Source organism: Falco biarmicus, chromosome 4 (genome assembly GCF_023638135.1).
Source record: "Falco biarmicus isolate bFalBia1 chromosome 4, bFalBia1.pri, whole genome shotgun sequence".
Lineage (NCBI taxonomy): Eukaryota > Metazoa > Chordata > Aves > Falconiformes > Falconidae > Falco > Falco biarmicus.
This window is the reverse complement of record NC_079291.1, coordinates 24,667,232-24,693,581: the sequence shown is the minus strand read 5'-3', so window position 1 is coordinate 24,693,581 and position 26,350 is coordinate 24,667,232. Positions and strand designations below refer to the sequence as shown.

Here is a 26,350-nt window from a genome sequence, read left to right as displayed (position 1 = left end):
CGGCTGTGCTTCTGTGTGCAGCTCACATTTGGACTGGGACCTACCATCCTTCATTGGATTTTCACAAGATCGTGGTTTGCTGAACAGGGGCACAATGGAAACTCTGAATTTTTCTGGTTGAGTGAATTTCTGTTTGCTGTGTATGTCTGCCTTAGGCAGGTTTTGGCACTGTGTTTGGTATGTGCCTTACCTTAAGGCTTTCCAGCAAAAAAAAAATATAAACAAATGTTTAATAGAGGAAAGCGTAACAGCTTTTCAGATCTCTTCTGTGAAGATATTTCAAATCTAAGGAGTCTTTTTGGAGAAAACGTGAAGACAGTTTTTGGGGTAAGAAAACTTACTAATAGTGTCAAAGATGGCTGTGCTGCCAAAGCAAAGTGAATTAGAAAGCTGCCTATAAAACAGAGTAAGTTAACCAAGTCAGAGACCTGAAAGGGAGCAGAGAAAGAAGTTTCTCCATTATGCACAAGAGAAACTTTATGTTCGGCGTGCGAAGCCACAAGTTTCAAAGAGCAGAATGTTTCTGCAAGCAGGCAGCGAGGTAAACACTTAAGAAAGATACACAACCTGGAAGATGATATGCAGACTTTCACTTTCTACAAATCAACAAGTCTTCAATCATTTGGACAGTCAACAGTTGCCTTTCTGTTTACTTTGCTCATTTAGAAAATTTATGTGCATGTAATAGAAATGTTTCTGTGTTCTATTTGGCTAAAAAAACAGAAGAAAACACATTTTTTACATCAAAAATGGGACTTCGCATGAAATCAGACCTCTTTATGATCTTCGGCACAGGAGTTTATTTCAGTAGCAACTCACTCATAATGTATCTTTGCTTTTAACAGCAATGTCGGATTTTTCTCTCCAGGAAAGTTCACATAACAAAGACCACCTTAGAGTGCCTAAATGGGGACTATGAGGTAGAACCAGGATATGGTCACGAAAGGAATAGTTTCCTGAAGAAGCATAATATTGAAACGTATTTTATTGTGCCATCCCATCGTAGGAAGGTGAGTTCCATAAATTCTAGCTTGTTCTGTGGTATGTTTTCATAGTTTACCAACTGTTCTGTACTATTCTGAAAGGAGAGGCAATACTGGTATTTCATATTCCTAAAAGCTCTTCAAACACTCTTGAAATGAGATCTTTTGGTTTTGATTGAGGCAGGAATGCTAAAAAAGCTAACCTTGAATGTTGCATGGAGATGATCAATTTACTTTTAAAGTTTAAAAAGAAAAAAAAATTTCCCTTTACCCCTCCAAAAAGGAAACTGTTGTTTTATTCAGGTTCTGTAATCATTCTATCAGAAATTCTATGATATGCTAATCCAAAAAGTTAGTTCACTCTTCCCTTCCTCCTCCCTTCAAAAGAGTGTTTCAAAATATTAATGCTCACAGCTTGGCTAGTTTCCTTCTAGTTTTCTTTACTCTCTTATTCCCATGTTCCCATGCCATTTTACTCATCCTCTCCTAACCCTTTCTACAAACACTTGTGGTACTGGTGGCTTCTGTACTGGGCCTGGAGTATTCCCCAGTGAGCAGACACAGAAAAAGCAGTATTTACAGACACGTCATGCCCTCAGCAGGCAAGTAAGTGAAATTAATTCAGTGGTGCTGGCACTAACAGCCCCTGGAAGCCCGGAAAAGCTGCCACATTGCCAAGCTGTGCAGCATGAGCCCATTTACCCAGGTCAGAGGAAGAGGCTGCAGTCAACCATCCTGCTTTTGAATGTATATACTGCTATACCACAGATCAGGTATTTATGCTGAAGCTGAGTAAATTTTTCAAGGTGATTGCAACAAATAATATATTCTCTGTCCAAAATATGCATTTTATTCTCCTGCTACGCTGAGCTGCTCATGACAAATTCAATGCTTTCCTGCTTGCTCTGTCACCTCAGACTCACAAGGATTTTGGTCATCCCTTTCTTATCTTAGCCAACCTTCTCTCCGCGTTTTCTTAGCTCCCCTCTCCTTTCAGCGTCTTCCTTTTGTCAGACCCCTGGAGACATACTGGAGAAAGAGAAGTAAGTCAACAGTACTGTTGAGGGACAATAACATTTTCTGCTCTTCTTTTTGGTGGAGAACAGAAAATGGAAACTGTGGAAAGAGTAAGGTAAGCAAAGGTTTAACTCATCTGAGCAGGAACTTCATATCTTAGCTGTTGCTCAGGATTAAGCCACCCCTGATGGGTGTGAGTGTGACTCCTCATTCTAACCAGATTTTTAGGGTGAGGAGAACAGAGGCCCAGCAGTGTGATGGAGTCTCAGCATGCAGTGAAGGTAATGATAGCGATTTTCCATCAGGTTCATGTATAGTCATGCCTTTATTTATTCCTCAACCAGTTACTGAGTTTAGCCTTTTGTTCAGCTACAAAATGTTTTGTGACCTCAGTAGGAGTTCTGAAAGTCCATAAGCATCATTTAAATACATTCAGTTGGTTCCATTCTTTTTCACATCAAATGAGGCTTATCTTAGAAGTTATCTGCTACACCATGTTTGCAAGCCAAGAGGAACTTTATTGCTCTTTATCTCAGCCAGACAACTGGGGATACAGACTTTTGCACCCTTACCTTCTGAGACTCTGCCCAAACAAGTTTCATTCAGGGATTTGACCTTTAGAGGGAAATTTACAATATCCATTTCTGAAAGTAAGTATGAAAGCAATACAGGCTAGGTTTTGAAGTGATGTCAGAGTTCATTGTTTGAGGTTGTTAGACAACAGGTGTTTGGCAAAAATGTAACTGAGGAAAACCAGATCATCTAGAATTCCATGCCCACACTCCTTTTCTTGGTCTGAATTTGATGACCCAGGGAGTCTTTTATGAAAATGTTGGGAGTACATTCACCAGGGGAATTTGATTCTGGGAGCCAAAACTCCTGTTATTTTGTCCCAGAAAGGCTGCTGTAAGGGTGTCTTTTTATGTGCTTTCTCTAAAGCATCTTGTTACTAGAGGGATGGAGCGTTCCTATCTGCTGAGAAAATCATACAATCGCACGTTTTGTTCTTCTGCTGGTATATACGATTAAATTCAGTTTTAGCTAGTATGAAAGGAAACAGGTGGAAAACCACTGGGCTAGATTGTGTTTTGGCAGTCAGTGAGAGATTTTTTCTGGTGTTTTTTTTTAAACCAGAATTAGTTCCTAAGCTGATCAATTCCAATAAAGAAGAAAATGTAAGGAAGAGTTTAATTAAGGTAGGTATGTTGCTTACTGCTGCTAGATTTGTTTGTCTTGCTTTTCTGCTGTTTTCAGTCCTACAGTATTATGTATCATTTCATTTCCCATGTTATTATGTACCAGGTTTCACTTCTTGTCGAGAAGAGAAATAGCTGAATTTCAGGAAATTGTTGATAGGTTGATGCCCAGGGACAAGTAGAGAGAAAAGGGGATAAATAGGTTATTACCTACAGAAACTGTGTTGTGGCAACTCTGCTGTATAAGTCAGCGATTGAGGAGCAGAAGCTCAATGCTCACGTATTACAGGCCAATGCATGATAATGCATGAGGATGAGAGCTCACTACTTTGTGAGCACAGGTTTCTTTGTTTTTGCAAGATTGCTGAGAAACAGCTGATCCGTTTGTCATCAGCTGCATAAACCAAATGCCATCTTACCCATGGGTGCCACCGATGGCTTTGTGGAAGTGGCAGATGCTGCCGGTACAGCTTGGCTAACAATATTAGCTCTCCAGCATGCATCAACAGCCTGTCAGCCAAGCTGGCAGAAAGAAACACTGTGGATTTTGCTGGTATGGACTGGCTTCTCCACTGGGCTCGCAGATCAATCGGCATGTCACCTCGCTGTTTGTCACAGCACATCAAAGCTGTCCCCAGTCTTCGAATACTTGCATACTGATCAGCGGAGCCCCGAGCTACACAATAAATAGCATATTTACCTTCAAAAATAAACACCTGCTGCCCCCTCCTACCCCGATTCAGTCATTAACTGTTCAGGGACATGGGAATAGAAGGCTACACATGAAGCGCTTTCTTAGTGCTTTACTAAATGCACATACTAAAGATGGAGTTTCTTTAGGTGAACTCAGGTATCTGCTGGTTTAATATCGTATTCCTTCCTCCAGAGCCTCAGTAGCTGAAACGCAGACACATTTTTTTATCCTTTACGCATCATCTCTGACATTAATATGAACTGACTTTAGCAGGTATGATGCCAAGAGGAATGAAAATCAATGTTATGAGCAACAGATGGCCAAGAATCTGTTGAATTTGAAAGGTAATCAGGCCCACTTAAGTTTTTAAAATTTTTATTTATTTATTTAGAAGACACCCCACATTCTTCCATATTTGGTCTGGCAGAAGGATCTTTCTTCACAAATACCACCCAAACCAAGAATGAGAATAACAGTATAAGACAACTCATTCATGTACCAGTTATATTTTAAATGTGAACAAATTATAAACTATTCCAAATTTTCTTCATCTTTTATTGAATCAGCTAACAACTGCAGTCTTGTGATCTGAGCTGATTGCTAGTTTGATGTATAAGCTAATATATGTGAGAGCATTTCTAAGTCACCACTGAGGGAATACTTTTCTTTTGTTACAGTTTTTATTTTTGTAGAGATTATATTAATCTATTATTATTATTACTAAGCAATAATTATGCATGGTTGACTGGATAGCATTCAACTTCTCAACAGACTTAAATAATTTACCTAATTTCCAAAGGCACACAGAAAATTTTTTAATTCATGGGTTTTTTTGGTGTCCATAATGGTTAAAAACTTCTACAGATATGCTTTTTAAATGTAATACAAAATGTTATAATGCCCTGACAAAGTTTCTAGTTCTGCCAACACATGTCTTTTAAGTAAAGTTTAATTATGTCTTCATGATATTTTATGTTGTTACTAAAATCTACATTGATGTAACCAAAATATTGCACTGAGACAAGATTTGAAAAGTTTGATCAATGTAACTAGCCACAAGCCTAACCACATACATGAATGTCTTGGACTTTTAAAACAGGTCTGATCCAGGTAGAAAAACAGCTCTCTAATATATTAAATATTCACAAGATCCATACTTTAGACACGTGGACATTCTTAAAGTTTCAGAATGTCCTAGCTTTCTGAAGTACTGTGAATATATCTGTATGTGGATATTATTTCCCAGTTGGGGGGTGTGTGTGTGTGTGTGTGTGTGTTTATCTAAGCCAGGTCTGTTAATCTCTCAGCCCCTTACAAGAATTTATAACTTTGCTTAGACCCAGATAAATACCTTTTTCCATTAATGATTCTTCAGCGATCTACCTGACTAATCCTGTTCTGACTTTCAAACTGTGTGCTTATTTTTTTATTTCTTTTTATTATTATTATTTTTAAATAGAGTAGATCTGGCTTTCATGAGAATTCTTTGTTCTTTCGTTGTCGACACTGACGTTACTCAAGGTATCTTTGCCTCGGTTTTACAGCCATCACAACCAGCTCCCAGAAGCACGTGAGAGTAGTGAGCTTAGCTGGACTGCCTACTTTGCTGCTGCAGTTGCTCTAGAAAATGTGACTCTCCTGCGTTATAATACCTCCTAAGGTCCAGCCACAGCCTCGGTGATAACCAGGTGCTTGTGCACTTGGGCTGTATATATACATATATATGCATATATATACCCACAAAATACTTCTTTTTATTTGTTGCAGCAATTCACACTCTGATGGCACCTCTCTAGTTTTGAAAAGGCTCCTTAATTTCAGCAGCTGAGAAAGCAGCCCAGCACAGATGACTGACGCACTTTTACAGATAACCTAGCAGTGGTCAGAACTGAGCAAGTTTTTTGTGAGGGGAAAGGTTTCTCAGAATGTGTTAGTTTTTGCATTTGCAGAATGTGTTAGTTTTTGCATTTGCAGAATGTTACTGTTACTCATTGCCAACTTAAAGGAACTTGCTTCACCGAGTAACTTTGCTAGCTCCAGAGATAAGGCAAAGACAAGTAACGCCATACACTGTTAACAGGAAGCAATAGAGCTGTGTCCAGGGGAGGGGGTCATAAAAATAATTAAAATTGTAGGGAAACACTATAGATACAACTTATAAATAACTGCTATGTGTTCATAAGCATCTCGTGGATTTTACAACATACCTCAAACAAAATCAATAATTAGTTTCCAATACGTTGCTAAGCACCATCTTAAAAATTTCTACCAAGGTGCTAGTGAGTTATTCACCAACTAATTGTGTATCCAAAGGTGTTAGTTACCTTTTATTTGTGGCAGTGTAAGTCACATGGTATCTGCATCTCCTATTTGAATAGCACACAGTGATGGATATTCATGAAAAGTCCCGAAGTGTGAGTACCACATCTGTTCGCCCTTTGGAAACTCGCTGCCTCTCTGAAATGACTGACATTTCTCTTTCCTACCTCACCATCTACATACAAAGCCATGCCAGGCAGTCTCAGAAAATCCCTCCTGTAGCTCAGACAGCCCTGCTCTATTATCTGAGCAATGCTATGACCATCTTGAAAATTCCAGGTGAAAGGATGTGACTTTTTTTTCTGAATCCTTGTTGAGTTACCCAGCGGGAAGGAAGCGGGCACTAGTTAGAGGTACAGCATTCGGTCTCCTGCCTGGTTCGCTGTGTTGAATCATGCCCTAAACGTTCCAGGGCAGGTGGCTAAAATGTCACGTTTATTTTTGTCCAAAAAATAATTATAGTCAAACCAAAATACCAGCAATCTGTTTGAAAAGAGAAGTTAAAGCATTAGCTGAGGAAGAGGAGAGCACTATTGTCAGTCATGATTTCAGGACAAGTCAGTTGAAAGCCTGATGGTTCAAGAATCCTCTCAATAAGCAAACACAGCTCAGGAGCATCCTTTGGAAAATACTATTTAAAATGTAAAAACTCATGCAAATGTCAGAAATATCTAGAGCAATTATCTGCGTACACACCTGTGGCATAATTTATTGTGAACTGCAGACAGATTTAACAGCTCAGAAGGTTGATCACTTAATTTCTTTGACTCCTGATCAAATAGGCAGAAATTCAGCAACCTGAGATTTGTTCTAACTTGCGTGACAATAGCACAAGAAAAGTGGCAAAGGCTGCCACATCACTTTCTTACATTGTTGTTGCATCTAGCGTAAAGGGATTGTAAACTTCCTGTGTTGCAGACCTGTCACGATCGAGTAATAGGAAAAATAAACAAATTTTCTATCACTCTGCTGCTTGAAAAGGCAGTATTTTTTGACTTGGAATACAACATCCTCCTTTACTGTTAATCAGCATAGCTTTGTTTCACAAAGCAGATGATCTGCCTTCTATGTTAAAATAAATTGCTAGGCTCCATATCTTTCCACCCCCAACCAACAAGTTTTATTTGCTTATGTCTTTCCTGTGGCTTTCATTTATTATTTTTTTTTCCAAGTGTGGAATGAACTTTATGCAACATAGCACAGAGAAAACATAGGTTGGTGATGGCTTTTTTGCTTTGTATAAATGAAATCCACAGTAACTACGTGTTCTCACCTTTTGACTTTATTGGTGAATCACTTTTACCCGTGATTTGTTGTTAGCAACTAGCATGTTTCCCAATTATAACTGCTCACATACACTCTTGAGATGCTTTCCATCATGTCTTAATAATACTTTCATCTAACTTTTTAAAGTGAAGCAATTTGATATATATAACCTGTGTATTACTAGGATTTTTGGTAACAGTTTGTTGGATAACAGCCTGACCTGATTAAAAGATGGCATCTTGGCATCATTGTGTACAGAATAGCAAAACAAAGGCTACAGAAGGAAAAAAAGCAAACAGAGTGAAACAATAGGTCTAAAATTACTGCATTTAATTCTTTTTAATTTATTATTTCCATTCAAATTGAAGTGCCACCTATATTTGTAGGAACTTTCCTTCTCTGCAAAGTTAATTTGATTCAATCCACTCTGGTTAGGTCTACATGAACATGCCACACTGTTCTCAAGTTCTCCTTTTTCCAAATGTGTAAAATTTGTGTTTTCCACAGAGCACTTATGGCCCAATAAATCCATCCATATGGCTAGCAGCTCCCTAGGACTTTTTTGCATCTGACTCTTCTAAAAGCATCCAGTCCACTTTGTCTTAAGAAAGTTTTCACAGTCATTGTAAGTTGTCAGCTTTCTGGACTAATTCGTTCTGAGGATATTTTTATTTACGTGACCGTGTGTTCACCAGCCCTTATGGAGTGCTACAGCTCTGGCTCTGAAACCCTAAGTAGTAACAGAAGAGAGCTTTAATTCAGGGTATATGAAAACTTTTCCAACTACTCAAACTCTCTCCTTTGCTAGCACACAGCAAGAATTGTATTTGACAAAATTGCTCTGATTTGAAACGCCCCAGGTTAGGCACCTGAGCCTGTAACTGGGCACACACTGATGATTTCTGCCTTCCCATTGATGACTACCTGCAGCTACCATGACTGGGAGAGTCCAGGGTGGTCTTTGCTCTCAATAGCTGACAGCTTCCACCCAGGAACTTAACTGGAGATCTAAATGCTGTCAGTGGTGGTGGAATTAGTTATGTGCTCTAACATCCTCTTTTTTCTTTCTCAAGAAATGTGGAAGCTTTAGAAGGGAGAAATGTAGTGCACTGGTCTACAATTTTCTCTGCTATTGACCTCCTAGAGATTGCTTCAGTCTTCACAGCTGCTAAAAACTTTTCCTACATCTGTGTCAAGAAAGTGGCCGCACCATTCTGAATGTTAAGAATTTGTCTTATAGAAGCTGTATTATTTACCAGCAAAAATCACTAATGTCCTTTCCTCACAGACAGCTGAGGTGTGATAAGGAAAATGTTTCATCGAGGCAGTAGACAAGGGTGGAAAAGCAAATGTATGATTATTTTAACTGTAAGAATAAAAAAAAAATTATCTCACCTATGTCAGGACAAAATGGCTTTTCAGATAGTAAGAACAAATGCCACTACGAAGAAGCATGATCCTGCCTGCCTGAAGATAGAAAGCACAAGCAGACATAGTGCTACAGCATTTTTGGTGTCTGTAAATGTGTTTAGAATGTCGTTAGTATCTCCTTCCCTGTGCCGTTTTAAGCACTGCAGTTGAATATAGTCAGGGGAACCACAGTCTGCTGCTGTTTCTGAGAATCCCAGATAAGCACCAGTGAATCCCTTACTAGAGTGTTACATGAGATTCAAACACGGGTATTTTCCCAGAATTTTAATCATCTCTTGTTTGTTTTCTGCATACTTAAAGACACACAGAGCTGTAGTCTCACTGCTTTCAGAGCGCTCTGTAGGAAATCCCAGTTCTTAACCTCATTTGTCAGCCACAACCAACCAACCTTTCCTAAAATTATGAAGCAAATGAACAGTCAACAGGATGAGAGATGATCCCAGGGGTCAAAAAGAAGTGTCAAAGTAAAATGTGTTGACAAAATGAGCTGGAATGAGAACGCTTCAGTCCAGCTTTCTTGTAATGTTGGCCTGGAACAAGTTCAGAGAAAAGGCAGGGTGAAAGAGATTGAGGTTGGGGTTTCTATTTGTTCTGGGTTTTTTTTCAGTCTGTTTTAACAGGCTGTACTGCATTTCTTGCCTTTATCAGAGGCTTACAGCAGAAGGTGAGTTTGTTTCAATATTCCACTCAGAAGTTCACTGTGTCAAAAGTGGTTTTCTGCTGTAAAAGGAATAATAAAAAAGGGACATGGCTTGTGAGATAGAAGTGGGATAGAATTCTTTTGTTTGTATTTTTGATATTGTGTATGTATGATGGTAGAATGACAGACCCTCAGTCCTAGTGAAGAATTTCAATGTCCTGCAACCACTATATTATAAAAAAAATCCAATCCAAACCAAGCCAAACTGAATCAAACTAGAATAAACTATATTTAAAATTATACATGATCCGAGTCACCAGCATGCCTGACTTGTGTGTATTGCAATGTCTTTTGAGTGGTTTGGTTCTTGACCAGCCATGAAGAGCAGTAGCTTTATGTGTTTGACATGTTTTCATGGCATCGCACGGTAACGGATTTGGAAAGAGCACTGGAGGCCATGTGGTTGACCTCCCTGCCCAAAGCAGAGGCAGCTTTGCAGTTAGACGCACTTTGGAAATTGCCGGTTGCTCAGGGCAGCTCGTCTGAGCAAGCGCTGAGTGTTTCCCTGGCAGGAGGTTCAGCAGCCGCTGGAAGCACCCTTCTCCAGTGGATGATCATCCTCGCAGTTAAAACTTCTGCTCTTTGTATCAAACGGGAGTTTCCCTTGGCCCAGCCTGTGTTCATTATCTTCTGTGCTTTTTCCGAGCATTTTTGGGGTGAGTCTGGCTCTGTCTTCTAACTACTACTTAGGTGGCTGAAGACAGCAGTTGGATCCCTCCTTAGCCTTCTCCCAGCTAAATGAACTGAATTCCCTCAGGTTCTTCTCGTATGCCGTCTGCTTTAGAACCCTAATTGTTTTGGTGAGCACTTGCTGCACTCACTCTGGTTTGTCACTGTTTTTATGGGAGGAGCCCAGCAGCAGACACACTACTCCATTTTTTTCAGTGACCTGAGTTACAAAACTTCTATTTGATTCCAAGACAGCTGGGAAACTCCCCTGGATTTCCAACATACAAAGTGTGTATACTATTGATATATTACCTGCCGATATATTCATGAGAATATATTATATTTCATTAGAAATGTAAAGACTGGTTGGTAGTATGAGCTAAAAATGTTCTACCTACTTCTTTGAAGATGTAGTCAGGAAACTGGATGAAAATCTGTGTTTATGGAAAAGTCATGTTGGCAGCAGGGCCACCTGCCTGAGCCAGACTCTTACCCATTCCCAGTTTTCAAGTTTAAGGTTGTTCTCAGAAATGCATCAGTTATAAGAAGTTTGCATTGAGAAAAGTCTAAATTCTTCTCTTTTCACAGGACTTAAAATCCTTTTAGGAGGATATAGTCATGCCTATGGTTGTCTCTCTCAGTCATGCCTTCTTGAATGTTTTTCAAGATAGATGTTCTACCTATTCTTTGCCTTTCTTGTACCTTTACCATGCTATTTCCATAACGAAGGCTGTCAGGCAGCTTCCGTATCTCTCTGTACTTATGTAATAGCATCTTTTCCAACCAATCTTAATGGAGACCTGAAATCAGTTGTTGACCTACTTACTGCAGCATCCAGTGAAAGGTTTGAGCAAAGATCTCGAGACAAGATCCGCCTGTAAACGCCATATTTCCTTTTATCTGTTTCTTAAAAAAAAAAAAAAAAACAAAAAACCACAAAAAAACCCACCTGGAGTGACTTGCAAGAAAGTTCCGAATTTTTCTTGCATCCAAAGGCTGATAGGGAGACTGAGTAAAATATATAGTACTTTTAGAGGAATTGTGGCTACATTAGGAAAATTTGCAAGTAGAGAACCTGTCCAAAAAGTATAGTTTGGCTATTGGGAATGGTAGCCCAAAAGCTGATCATATCTGCCATATGCAGATAATAAGCCTAAAAAGGATCTATTCAGTGTCCTTAGGAAAACCTAAGGGATGATTATATGTGAATATCCTTGTACGTTATCATCTATTTGGTTATTGCAATACAGCAGCAAGCCTTCTGCCAGAAGGCACTCAAAAGAAAGGGTTCATGTTGGGAATCTCTTCATGGACACTTTTGTTAAGCTACCACTTATACAAGCAATTACACACTAGATATGCTAGTGTCATTTTAAATTCTAGCTGATGACCATGCAGCGCTATGCTGGTGATGCTGGCTGGCTTCAGTCAGCCTTTCAGTGCACAATAAAGCCCACACACATACCCAGGCACCTTTTCACGCTTGAAATATTACATGTTTATAACAGAACCATCAGCTAATAAAAAATATGCAACTATTTATACACAAGTAATTTTATCATTTCAATCACAGTGTAACTGATTAAACAGTGTTGGTAGATCAATAGGATATAGCCTTGGTGCTCCAGAAAATGCAAGTGCATAAAAAAAATGCAAATGTATACATTAAAAAGCATAGCAAACCAATACCTGAGAAGCCATTTGGGATATAAGCAGTGTCATTTGCCCTGTCCCTCTAAATTTAGGTATCCATGAAAAGATGCATTAAACAACTGCTTCCAGTTTACTTCCTTCTCCATTCCTTGATCACTGAAGTAATGATGTAAACTGCTCTAGTAAATCATAGTGTTATGGGATTTAGAGCATTTGAATAGATTTTTTTGGACTGTGATTTACTCATCTTTTTACTGTTTGCTTCTTTATTTTAGTCTTCCAGAAAAGATTAATTTTACAAGCTTAAATTCCCCTACTGTGGTATCAAGGAGTCCTTCCACATTTCCCATGAACACCGCTTTACACATCCTACATGCCAGAAGCATGAATAAGATTGGTAAAAATACTGAGGGGAGACTAAAGGATCACTCTTGTACTGATCTGTGAAAACATGAAACATGTGCTGGGGGGTTACAAAAGTCAGCAAGAGTTAAATGCATGCTGAAGAGTTAACCAAGACAGTATTTGCCCTTGCTGAACTAGAAGCTCCATGGTGAAAGGAACAGATTATACCTGAGCCTTAGAGAATATTTCTCCATAGTATAACACTTCTTGCTTTGAAGAAATAATATGTAAGATATAAGCCCAGCGCCTCACAGCCTTGTTTTAGGCATGTATATAAGTGTATATTCAAAGGAAAAGCTATCCTCTTCTGATTTTAATGAATTTACCTGTGGCTGAAGTAACAAAATACGGAAATAAGAAAAAGACTGAAATTATATTTTTTAACATCAATTAATAAAATACTAATTTTCTCCTTATTTTTTCCTGCATTTTCCCAGTATTTATTTTAAGGTTGAAGAAATACAAATATTGCCTCTTTTACGAGTTTGTCATTAATACACTTTTTTTATAGTCTACATTTCTATGTAGAAGACAGTTCCCAAAAGCTTAAGTATGTGTTTAAATACTGTCTGATCAATTCCTTATATCTCAGGTTAAAAAAAGGTGAAGTAATCTTCATCTCCAAATTTATGATGCTTATCAAAATGCAACGCTTCTTGATTAGAATATTGCTTTGTTCTGACCACTAGATGGTGTAAATGTCTGCAGGTATGTCTGTCTGCATGGGAATGTAATGACACTGTTACAAATATGATTTTTCTGACCAACAGATATTTCCTGGACTGATTCTGTCAGACATTAAGCCTGCCAAAAGAATGAAGTTCAAGACAGTCTGCTACCTGCTTGTGCAGCTCATGCACTGCCGTAAGATGTTCAAAGCAGAGATCCCTTTCTCCAACGTCATGACGTGTGAGGATGACGATAAGGTAATCCATGTGGGCTCTCTGGGCATCAGTTCCAAGGCCGCATGAAGCAGACCTGCTCAGAGAACATATGGGGTGACCTGACCAGTTGATAGAGGATTTCTGGTGTTCCTGCTGAGCTAGAGCCATCTAATGCCCACAGCTTTCCCGCAGTAAAGACAAAACTTAATTATAACAGACCTCAAATTTGGAGCTCCTCTTGAACAAGCCAGCACAAGTGGTCTATGTGGTTTCTGAGGCTTCTTCTGCAGTTGCCAAGAGCTGTTCTTTTGCATCATGAGTCCATCACATCTGAGGCTGATGGCAGCACATGCAAAATAACAGAATAATTCTGTATCTCTGGATGGTTTCCCTAAAAAATGAAAGGCTACTGATTAGCCCAAAAAAATCTTAGTCCCCAATACAAATCCTAAATACAAAAGTCTGCAATACAAATACGGCTTGCTTGACTGGCTTGTAATGCCATAACTTATAGCTGCTTTACATATTAATAGCCTGGTTTATTTCCTTTTCTGTGTGTGGATGTACCCAGAAATTTATGGAGAAAAAACGTTTGAAGAATTCCTTATTCCATTTTCTTTGCCAGCAGGTGGCAATATTACATAGGTCACTCCACCAGTACTCCAAAGCAGGGCATACACGCTTTGGCATCGGTAATTCTTATTGACCGATTGCTCCACCTTTTTATTTATTTATTTATTTATCTATCTTTTATAGATATAGATATAATGTACATGCATTAAATATTCAGTCTAAATCTTACTTTCAGAAAGTATTCTAACTTTTAATTTTTGGATTTTACATGTGCTTGTGTTTCTTCTGCAGGAAAAGGGGACAAAAGTCTGTTAGTTCCTTTAAAACACAGTCTCAGTAAAGACTCTCAGAGACTCCAGATTTGGTTTTGAAATTGGCCATGTACAAAGCCTTCCAATTGTGCATTAGTACTGTTTTTTGAGTATTTTAAAAAAGTAACCCACACATTTCTTGGAAACATATGCAATACTTTACAATGTGTCTTGTATATATTTATGTATATGAATGGTAGTAAATGCAGAAAATCCCAGTATGGGTTTGCTCAGTGTCTGATGAAAACTTTCTCATGTCGGAAGATTTGCAGTGAAGTTCCACAATGCTGTCTTTAAATGAACGGTTGTTCTGAGGCTTTGTACCTAATACATAACATTTATCATGGAACATTATTTATGATTTTAATATAAATGCACTGTGTTGCACTGTAGGGTTTCTTTAGAGATATCAGTCCTCAAATCATGTAAAATAACCTATGGCTATAAAGGCTTTAAAGCCAGCACATCATTTTAGCATGTATTTATTTATTTAATTTCTGAGAAATATAAACAGTGGATCTTGGTGAACATATAAGATGTAATGTAAGTCTACTGAAAATAAGAAACCTAGTGAAAATAATTATATGTGAGCATCAGCTATTTTGATTAAGCACAGTCACTTTAACACTAGTTCAAAATGGCAGAATAGGTAATATTTATTTCCTATATCAAGATAACTCCTATCGTCTACCCTCATTCCAGATTTTAAAGCAAAGCAGCATTTTGGTTTGGATTTTTAAAGCTGCTTTGCTCACCCCTATTATTATGCTATAGGCTTAAATTTGGATTATAAAAAAATCCCCAAAGATGTCCTTTCTGCTGCACCTTAAACAAGAATATAACTGTAGCTAATTGTTGTTTATCTTTATGAAGAGGAAAACTGTATATCCCTGATAATATTCCTGAAAACACTGTTTCCCTACAAACTTGTGGGACAAATGTCTTCTGCAAGAGAGCAAATTTATCTCTGATCAGAAACATTTAGAACAGTTGTCTGGCTGGCAGTCTGAGTTTTCTGTTATGGCTAACAGAAGACCAGATTTGAAAGCTCTAATCCATGTATGTCCACGAGATTATTTTTCATGTTGAAACAATTAGTTCTTACACCACAGGCAACTTAAAGTAATGGGACCTGATAGTTTGAAGAAAAATGTTTCAAGTAGCCTGATATGATAATTGTTTAATCCTGGTAAGACTTGCTTTTTACTTACAAAGCCAGCAAAACAGGACTTGGAAAGTGTTTTTATCTTTGCTAAGGTCCATGCTTCTTTATGGTCGGAAAATCGGAAAACGAAGGTATCAGTCAGCATTATATTATAGCTATAACATAAACTATGTAAGCTAAGGAACTGCTGTAGTCTACTGTTCACTGATGAGAATCTCATGAGAACTACTTCTTGTGGATTAAGATGGGAAACTGCCCTTCCTGCAGAATTACTTAGATAGCGATCAACACCTCTTTTTATCATCTGGTTTTAAAGGATATTTTGTAGCAGAGCCTTTAAAAAGTGGGCTCTTAGGTACCGACTGATCTGAAGAGAGAAATTTTGTGTGCTTTTGTAGCAACTTGCTGACAGACTCTACTGATGTTGTTCTTAGCCCTGGGCAGACTTGTTGCTTCATAGTGCTTTGAATTCTCTTCCTGAACTCTGCAAATGGTAGATTAAAAAAAAAATATTTAAAAAATTCTTTTAACTGTATAGAAATAGCACAACTTGCTTGAGCCTGGTTGTCAAAACTCTTCTGGGAAGTAAGACTTGACCCCTTTTGCGGTGGAAAGGATATTCAACTGATGTCTCTTGCTGCTCAATGTGCTGACCATTAGGTGGCTGGTTTTTCTTTCACAGGGTTGGCCTACATCTTTATGACTCTGCATTTTAAGAACACGGCATCTACAAGAGTATTTTCTGAAGGCACGGGCCAGCATGCTAGTGCATATCTAGCCACAAGGGTTTAGATGACAGTGCCCTTGCCTGAAGGTTGCCTCTGTGGCTGAGATGCTGCTCACTGTCTTCTGAGCGCTCGGTGTGAAAAGGGAGACAGATAATCTAACATCCTTTTCAGATATGCTCTGTGATAAATCTTTTGCACTGCGAAGGGCTCTGAGTGATCATCTTGTCAGCTGCGCTATCTCAGCTGCGGAGGAATTAACCCCAGTGAGGCAGGGGTTAGCTCTGATTATTTATTGCTCTGTTTGGATCCGCAAGTGCACTTAAGGTGCACACAAGATGTCTTTACAAGAGAGCCTCTTGGGTACGTTAAAGATAGGGACGTGAGATTTCAGACCCTCTGAAGTCACACATGGTCATGGTGCAAGAGATTATGGAAAATTGTCTTTTCAACATATATACTGTTACCTAGACAGCTTTGGACAGTAGGACTTTTCTTGTATCATGCTGAGTGTGGTTATCAGGTCTTCAGGATGCCTAGAGCTCTGCATCTTCCATCAACAAAAAAAATTCTATTTTTCTAGGTGAAGTCACACTGACTGGGATCAAACTGATTATTTCCTCAGTGGCAGAGAAAGGTCAGGGCAGTATGTGAAGAGAATTTCTGCAGATGAGGATTGAAATCCTGGAATGCAGTGAGGCTTTTCTCGTTGGTTTTAATGAGATCGGGTTTTCAGCTAAGGAGTTCTTAAAAGATCCCGATCACACAGAGATCACATCTTTGTGTTTTGTAGTTGCTTTGCTTAATGAATTCCTCATCCTGGCTGTGAACTTGAGATAATATGAACAGCAATGAAAAATTTCAGTGTTGTTAAAATCTGTGCTTCTTTCTTCACCTGTGCTGCAGAGGAGAGCATTAAGGACAGCCTCTGAAAAACTCAGGAATCGTTCCTCTTTTTCTACCAACGTTGTATACAACACTCCAGGAACTCGAGTAAACAGATACATCAGCCGTTTGATAGAGGCCCGGCAAACTGAGTCTGAGATGGCTGACTTGAACTTCATTACCCTGAAATATAAGCAAATCGAGCGTGAAAATAAAGTAAGGGGTTTTATTTAATTGTTTTTACTGGTTTCAATGACCATGAGCTTACTAGCATTGGGGTTTTGTTTGTCTGTAGACAATATTTAAATTCTACTCACTATCTTTAAATAATCCTCTAGACTGTCTCTCAGTTAAGAGGGAGGCATGATCTCCACCTCCTGTGGAAACACCTGGGTATGAAAATAAATATCACTATCTTTCAACTCATCAAGAGCCTCCCCCATAAAAATACACACCCTGTGTTTTGGCCTTACTTTTGCTTCTCCAAATGGCCCAACCTGTGTATATCATCTGAGCAGAGCTGTTTGTTCCCACCTTGTACGGCTTTTATTTGTAAAGACAAATTAATCAAGGTGTGTGTGTGGGGAGGCCTTTGGCTTTAGTTTATGTGTTTGAAAAAGCAAAAGTGATATGATTTTGGACTAATTTGGCAGTAGCATTTATTTTTCCACTGTAAGTCACTTTGTCGTCTTAGGATTTCATGTCATTACTGTTCCGAGTCGGATGGCTGTGTGCCATGTTGCACTCAGGTTTTTTAAGGTCTTAAACATTAACTTTTGAATTCAAGTTTCCACAGTGATTTATTATTTAATTGGGATTGTCTTCTTTCAAGATAGGAAAGTCTTTTGGTGTAAATGAGATTGAAATTTGGATCTTTCTGAGAAAACACTCGTGTATTTCCACCCCTGAAGTGTTCCGTTGCAAGGACTGTGGCTTGGTGGAATGAGGGACAGTAACTGCTCAAAACTGAACCCGTCGGTCTCATTAGCAGCTGCCTCCAGCTCACCCACGAGTGTCCTGTTCTGAGTTGGTTTGGCCTTTTTTTTTTGTGATGAGTTAGCAGAGAGGGGGGAGTGCCACCTGCTTCTGCTTCAAAACCCTTTTTGCTCCAAAACTTAGTCTGAGCTTAACCCAGATTTGACTAGTTACAGGGTGAAAACTAAACATCTGGGCCAACAGGGGAAGCTGGGCTGTCAAGCAAAATGTTGTGTAGAGTTGCCTCATCTTTTTCTTTTTTTTGGTGTGAATTAAGCAATGATTATTTGTATGTTTGTAAAATGGGTAGAGGCTTGTTATATTTTAGGCTATAATTCTTTCTTACTGCAAATGGACAGGACTGGGTGGCTGGGTGTGTATGAAATGCTCACCGTCTTCATTTCTTCCTTTCTTTAACAGTACCACCAGCTTCAGGATGAGTACTTCACCAGTGCTGTAGTTCTCTCACTAATTCTAGCTGCCTTATTTGGCCTTGTCTACCTTCTAATAATACCACAGTAAGTTTCTGGGTTTGTCATTATAAATCAAAGGGGAATATCTTCCAAGCGTCCTGCACAAGTCAAAACATCAATGTCTTTGGAACGGAAATTAGCACCCAGGTCGGTATCCTCCCAGAAAGGAGATTGTCTGTTGGGATAACCTCAGCCTAACTGTTATCTCTTCCATTTGCCCAAAGGAGCCACAATCTGCAATCATTCTGCAATCTTATTTAAAGCTATTTCTTCCCCGTTCTTTCTCTTTGTGCTGGCTTTGGACAGAGTACTTCAGGTACTGACAGCAATGTAGATAAAACTATACAGACCTTAATGGGAACTAAGTATTGAAGTATCCATCCAGCTTTTCAGCCCAGATTTATAGCCTGCATTGAGGGTTTTGGCACCAATACTATCACAGACTGCTCAGTGCATAATTCAGCCATTCCCACATGAGCTGCGGTCAGACTGTGGCTGCATTAAAACAGACATAACCGAATATTTGTCATGTGTTTGGTGGTGTCTGATGCTTATTGTTAAATGATATAGTCTCGTGATGACTTCAGTTTTTGTCAATTTTATATGAACATTCCTGTGTGAATGTTTTCTAAATAAAAAAAATAATCACACTTCACTTTCAAATCTAGGTGTTACAGTAAGTAGATATAAGTGTGTCCAGGGTATAAAACTTATTACCAATAACCTTTTTCAGATGAGAATATCAAAACATTTAACAAGAAGCTTCATTCACTTTTACTAATTATTAGGGGTTCAGTGGGAACAGAAAAGGACACAGTTGAAAGATCCAATTTTAAATTCTGGTCTTTTCTGTTCAGAAATCCCCAGTCAGAATAATACCTGTATTCTATTATTTCGATTTGAAAGTTTCAGGAACACCTTTTTTACTGAAATAATGATCATCATCATTTAAATGTGTTATATAATACCTTTCATCTGCAGGATTCAAAGTAATTTACAAAAATAATCTGATTTCCAAACTAACAACCTTTGCTGACTAGTTAATAGCACAGCTGAAAACACTTTCGCCTACTTCTGAAGTAAAGCCCACGTGCAGTATATGGATGGCAATTTAGAACAAGGAGAGACAACAAGGATTAGTGTAGCTGAAAGTGGAATGAATTTCTAAGAATCCTATGGTACGGTAGTGGGTAAGCTTTCCAAAAAGTGCAGTCACTTAAAAACCAGCTGGACAGAGGTTCAGTGTAAGCTCTGATCTGATAGACACACAAGCTGCGGTGGATCATGACCACTGAAGTTCATGAAGATGGAGGGGTTCATCACTGAGTTCGTTAAAAGAGCCACCCACTAAATGGTCTTAAGTTCTCTCTTCCACTGTCTGTTGGTGGTGGCTTCATACAATGAATTCTTCATACAAAGAAATACAGTAATTACTGTTCTTCTTGGGCTCTTCCGTTGCTGTGACAGAGGTGCAGCCATGAGCTAGACTAAAACTTCAAGAGCATTGGAAAATTTTCCCTCTCCACAGAACTTGGAGCTTTAAGTTGCTCTTCAGATTGCCAAAGTACTTATAAGTATGACAAGAGAATGCAAAAGCCAAGACAAGTGTAATGTGTTACTATAATGGGATAAGTGATAACTAATAGTGTTTGACATGTCTCAAGGAGGTTGACAATATTCCAAGGAAGAGGTTCAAAATCTAGAGACAAGAAAATACTCTAAGTAAGCCAGTTGCTGCATAAATACACGGAAAGCAACGGGCTTGACATTCTCAGAATTCCTATGATCATCTGAGTAAAACAGCTCCTCAGCTAAAGTAATATTTTATATCCCCACATGGAGCTGGTGAAAGTAAGGCTATGTTCCTGTCAACCTCAGCTGTCCAATTATGGTGGCACACATGCAGTGTAGCCGCTAAAAGCCCTAGTGATGAACCCTTCTGATGTCTTACATTGTGTTTATTTTTAAAAAACAATGTTGCCCTTTGTTACTGGTGCCAACCCAAATCTCTGTCAGGGTCCCACTCAGCACTAGTGTCAGTTGGCTGTTGCTGCCTTAAAAGACGCTGTTGCAGTCATGTTCTCCATGCTTTTTTGCTAGCATACTACCATGCTGAATACAAGCCAATTCTCTAAAAGCACAGGAGAGCCAGCTATCTATTAATACTTGCATTCAGAATCCACAGGCAGCATCTAGAGTCACCTTCCCGTTCTATATATACATACCATTGCACAGAATTTTCCCTGTTTGTGTATTGGTGGGAATTGTTCATTAACTTGAAGTCAAATACTGTGAAATTCTACAGCAGAAGTGCACCCTTCTCTTCTACTGTTAGAAACCCTTTATAAGCAATCTTTTCCCAGTGATGGTCAAGGGCACAGATACATTATATGTGCCTGCAGCCATGGCTCACATCTTCTGAACTGGCTGGGTTGTTCTCACCAGACTGGAAAAGAAGGTGTGAAGGTCATGTTGTGCTGCTGTCATATGGCCCTGGCTCTGTGGCTGGCTTGGGGGCAGGCTGTCCCTGAGCATAAATCAAAGTATCAGCACTGGTGGACTAATTTTTGCCGGCTTGCTGACATCCATGAGGTACTTTTTCAGTAACACAGGTTTTCTGGAGGAGATAATGCTTGGCCTGCGCCTCTTCTCATGAAGAACAAGCCTATTTTGAAAGATCAGGAGAGAGTAGGTTAAGAATTAAAATAATTATTACAGCATCTTTGTGAAACCTAAGATTTTTCTAACCATTGAGGAAGACTCAAAAGGAAGGAGTTGCTCTGTTTTGTTAGAAGAAGGGAGCACAGTCTGATCTGGTTTTATTTGACTTGACAAGTGACTGAGTGGACTGACCTCTGATTTCCGAATCTCTGAAAAGGAGAGATGAGAAGGGAAAAGCATCTGGTAACTGTTACACAGCTGCAAAGGCCAAGTAATTGGGCTACACACTCTACTTACTAGAGTCATCATGCTGAATACTCTGCATTAGCCTACAACTAGAAAGTGTGTCTCCTGACACACCATACGGTTCAATTTTTGAGGTGCTTTGATCTCCTTGCTGAGGTCATAGTGGGCACCGCGTACAAGAGCATTTGCTAGTTTCTCGTGCTTGAGAGCAGTGCATTTTGTTGAGAGATTTCTTCTGCGATGGTTAGTGTTACAAGGGTGAGGGAGAAATCCTCCACCATTCATCCAAAATACCACTCCAAGAAGGACTCCTGTGCTGTTTGTTTTCATCTGCTGCTGAGTCTCATTGCTTTACTTCTATTGTGTTTGGATTCTAGGAGTACCGTAGTTCTTGTTCTCCTGGTGTTCTGCATATGCTTCCTAGTGGCTTGTATTATGTACCTACATGTCACACGAGTACAAGTAAGTGATTAAGATTTTTTGACTATTCTTCCTTTTGGTAGCTATGCTTTGTTTGTCCCTTAGAATATGAAGCCATCGGCACATGCTTCACAGCTTCATGGAGTCTAAAATCTATGTGCTTTTCAAGCTCATTGCTAAGTAATGTATTAGGCGCTTCAAAAGCAGAGATGGTTCACCTGAAAGTAGACTTTTTACATGAGTAATTGCTACAGCAGTGCAGCGATCAGTGCCATTCATGCCACGCTTCTTGTCTTTCTTGTTGCATCTTCCCTGAGTGCCTGCCACTCGATACTGAATCATTCCAGTGTTCAGATAGCTGCTTTAAACCTGACTTTTCCTCCTTTCTGACTACGGAGCACACTAGTTCTCCTTTCCATTCTAACTGGTATCTGGGTGTAAAGTACTACTAACTTCCTCTCTATTTTCCAAGACTTTTCCTGCCAAAGCAGCAGCTGTTTTGATGGTAAAAGCACAATATTTTGCACACACAACCCTTGGTCTTTTTAGAACTTTTAGTAATGATTAATTCTCCTGCATTACATTTGCAGAACAGTAACGATGCAGAAGGACATTTGGTTGTTGTAGGAGACAATTAGGTCTGCCAGATCAGAATAAAGCATTTACAGGCTAATTTTCTGATAAAAGAAATCTGTGGTGGCTTAATCTAAATTCAGTCTTTTCAAACATCAGGAGAAAACACCTACACAGTTAATCAGCTTTGCTGATGAGCACACACTAATTTTTGCTTAAGAAGAAATGCCCTTTGGCAGGAGGAAAGTAATTGTTTTCATGAAAACATAAACAGTGTATTAGCAGAGTATCTGGTACAGATCAGATCTTTATTTATACACTTACACAATTATTTGGGAGTGATTTTGATGACCTGTTTTGTTTCATGAAGGCACAGTAGTTTATAATCTGTTGTTCTGTCTGCAGACAGTAGAAACACAGATGAAGTTTGTAGGAAATTGCTGTTTATTATGCCATTTCCCTGGGGCTAGTGCAAACTTGAGATTTGTTCCAGCTGTTTTGGCAGTCAACAGAATTTGAATTTATTCCAGGCTCCTCTAGAGATTCAATACCTTACAGGATCAGATACAGCATTAGAAAAATAAAGAAATATAAAAACGCAGAATATTGTAATTTGAAATTTTGTGGTGAAAATCTGTCTTATATGATACATAAAAGATAATGAATATGCTATGTATAATGAGTATAGAATTGTAAACCAGTCATTCCTCTATTTTAATCAATCTCCTGGCACTTATTTGCTATTCTATACTGGACAAGTGACTCAGTTTCTCCATGTTTTAGCATCAAATCCCTCACTCATAAACCCACTATAATAATGTTTTACTGTACCAGTTACCTAGCATTTGGGGGATCTGACAGTACTTATTTAGTTAATAGAAATTCCACAAAGAAGAGAAAACAAAGAAAATGAAGCCCAAAATGCTATGCTATCATAAAAGAGTAGATGCAATCTTAGAATGGCCAAAAGTCAGAAGCATAAGCCTTTTAAGTGTCACTCAGAGTTTGAGTAAAGACATCTCACAACTTTTTAAATGTTTATTTTTCTTTTTAACCCAATAGCCTAGCATGTCAACACTTAGACCATATATGTACCACACACACACACACAGAAAACAGCCTGTGCAATGTGTCAGGACATATTGTCTTTGTATCTGCATTTTGCTTTGTCACTATGAACCATACAGCTTTCTGTTTGAACTACAGGGACTCTCTCTTTAACAAGCAGTAGATATCTTATTTGGTTGCATACTGAATTAATGGATTATATATATATTTATATATGTATATATCCTTCAAACAATTTTTTTTTATTTTATTTTATTTATATGGATAAAAACACATGTCCCACCTCATATGTGCGTAGGATTATGGTATAGCTGGATGGACAACTTGATGGGTAAAAAAATGATCACATGCAGAGCATAGCAGTTTCTGGTTGTACTTTGCGAGTAATAGAAAGTAACAAGTGGGGTACCACAGGAGTTTGTCCTGTCCTATATAAGCATTTGTATCAACGACTTGGAGAAGGACGTGGAGTATACTCATGTCAAGTTTTCAGGTGACTGCAATTTCTGGGGAACAGCCACTGTGGCGGCAGAATGACCGTTGAGGGGGACCTGGACAGGTTGGCAGAACGGGCCAACAGGAGCCTTATGAAATACAGCGTGGGTAAATGCAAAGCCCTCGGAAGGCAGAACCCCGTGCAGTGACACAGGCTGGGGACTGGCCAGCTCTGAAAAAATGGTCCTGGACGTCAAGGAGACAGTACTTTTGGGTCCCTTGAGGTCCCTTTCAACCTGAACTGTGTGATAGTAACAAAAAAATGCAGAAATAGTCTTTCTCTTTTTTCGTAGTACCATTTTGGACACTGCTATATCCCCTCCCTTGGGACACAGCTTTTTAATGTGAGATTCTTGTAATTTGAGGGGGTTTTTTCTACAATATGCTCACTGTTTTGCTAAAGGTGATATACTTCAGGTATCACAATATATTTTACTGATACTGACTAATAGTTAAAACTTTCTGGTGGAGCCAATTAACTCAGGTTCGTAATATAAATCTACCATAGATATTATGTTGGTTGTTCCCCACCTACATTTACATGGACTTAATCCATACTGAAGCCAGAATATATTTGTAGATGAGGCACATTTTTTTATTTTTTCTGTAATTGCTGTATTCTCATGTTTCACATGAGATTAAGTTGATCTACCTATGACTATCTCGGGCTTTTAATTCATGGTCACACGTACAGGGGAAATGTCTCTGCATATGTGGAAGGAAGAGGAGGTGTTTCAATGCATGTTTTCTGTTGTGCCAAGGCCACAGAACCCCTCTCTATAGGTACTTTGCTGCCTGCTAGAAGCTATGCTTTTGATGTTTGATAATACCCATGAAGTGAACAGCTTTTCGTCAGGACTGGTGACTTTCATCCAAAAATTGAGTGTTTGCTTGCTCTGTTTGATCTTCAGTCAAATCCAGCCTTCATAAGTTTGAGCCCACTCCTTTTAAGGGGTGCAGGATTGTTTCCACTTCAAATCTGCTTGTTTTCTGGAGTTGATTCTTGCCCCCTGAAGTCACTGGAATATGGTCCTGTGGTCTAAAAGACTTATTGTGGATCCAGGAGATAATAGATGCCCCAAACACTCTTAATGCAAGAGTAGGAGAAGGAAAGCAGCGTACCCTGAAACCAGAGTAGATCAGTATGACTGAAACAAGCAAAAGTACCAGAGCCTGACAGACGTATCCTTCCTCTCTCACCTTTTGTCACTGGCTTCATATATGCTCACAGCAACAAGCACTTCACACTTCACAGTGAGGGAATCACGGTAAAAATGGAGATGAGAAAGAGATTCATAAGATTCCGTTCCACCAGACATTTTTGTTCTCTACTGCTCTTTCTGCTCTGACAATTTCAATATTTTTAATGAGTCCTGATAATTGAAACTACCCTGGCATTTACCGTGACTGTTATAGCAAAAGACACAAATACCACTCCAAAATTCCATGCTGCCACAGTATGTTCACTTGGATCACTATTTGTAGCTGATAATTTGCAAGGCAAAAGATGTTTTGGGTATTTTCCCCATGAGAACAAAACCAAATGCCATCCTAATTTATTCTTTGCATTATAAGCAGACATCCTCCTAACCGTTCAAAGAGTTTTAATTATAGTGAGAAATAATGCACAATAATAGTAATTTCATTTTGTTACCCCCCAAAATGCAATTACCGTTAAAACACATGTACACAATACTAACTGCATGCTTGTCTCATAATTTGCAGTGCAGGCAAAATTTCTGTATCCCTTATTCACTTCTTTGTGTAGACTACTGAAAAATAACAACCCCACTTAAAAGATATTTTAAGTCTTTATCTATAAATCTTTCTTTTTCTTCCTTAGTGTTTTCCAGGGTGCCTGACTATACAAATTCGTACCATTTTGTGTATTTTTATTGTGATCTTAATATACTCCGTGGCTCAAGGATGTGTGGTGAGTATTTAAATCAAGTACCACTTAATTTGGCATTCTGTTTAAAGAACAACCTGGTACGGATCGGTTACACACACACCGTATTCTCATCTGGTGAATTCCTGCTCTTGCTATAATTCATACTTGCAGAGCATGTTTCTTCCACATTAAAGCCCTTTGCTATCATTTGAACTTCCACTGCCCTGAGGGTGCTGATTTAGTCACGACAAAGCTATTGGGAAATTACACAAATACCTAGTCAACACCTATAGAAGTTTTTACATCAAACCTTAGTATCGCATAGTCTGCTGATGCCATGTACTCTATGGGAATGCTATTTTTAAAGGTTCAACTTGCTCACTAGTTCATTGGATGATGTTTTGTGACAGACAAGACGTAATGTCCAACAACATTACTTATTTCTATGTGGCAACTTATAGGACATAGTTCTGTATAATAACAGGCGGATATTTTTAGTCCAGGAAGATCAGAAAAGATGACAAGATCTTAAAATACGGACAGTACTGTGTAACAAGAAGACATACTTTCACTGCGCTACTTAAACGATCCATTCACATCTAATGTGATTCCTTATATGAAGTGAACTTGCTCAATACTTCTGAAAATTTAGCTTCTTTTGCTGTAGATTAG

General features: G+C 38.8%; 1 protein-coding gene across 2 annotated transcripts in view; it reads left to right on the top strand.

Annotated features, from left to right (window-relative positions):
• Positions 1 to 26,350, top strand: part of ADCY1 (adenylate cyclase 1) — a 154,328-nt gene that overhangs the window by 96,167 nt on the left and 31,811 nt on the right. For both annotated transcript variants that reach the window (XR_008821554.1, XM_056336916.1), the window contains exons 7-12: positions 869 to 1,010; positions 13,104 to 13,259; positions 16,898 to 17,092; positions 18,272 to 18,369; positions 21,609 to 21,693; positions 25,631 to 25,720. Coding sequence is in view for 1 of the 2 variants with exons in the window: in XM_056336916.1 (XP_056192891.1) it covers positions 869 to 1,010; positions 13,104 to 13,259; positions 16,898 to 17,092; positions 18,272 to 18,369; positions 21,609 to 21,693; positions 25,631 to 25,720 (766 nt within the window). In the remaining variant the exon portion in view is untranslated. The remainder of the gene's footprint in view (positions 1 to 868; positions 1,011 to 13,103; positions 13,260 to 16,897; positions 17,093 to 18,271; positions 18,370 to 21,608; positions 21,694 to 25,630; positions 25,721 to 26,350) is intronic.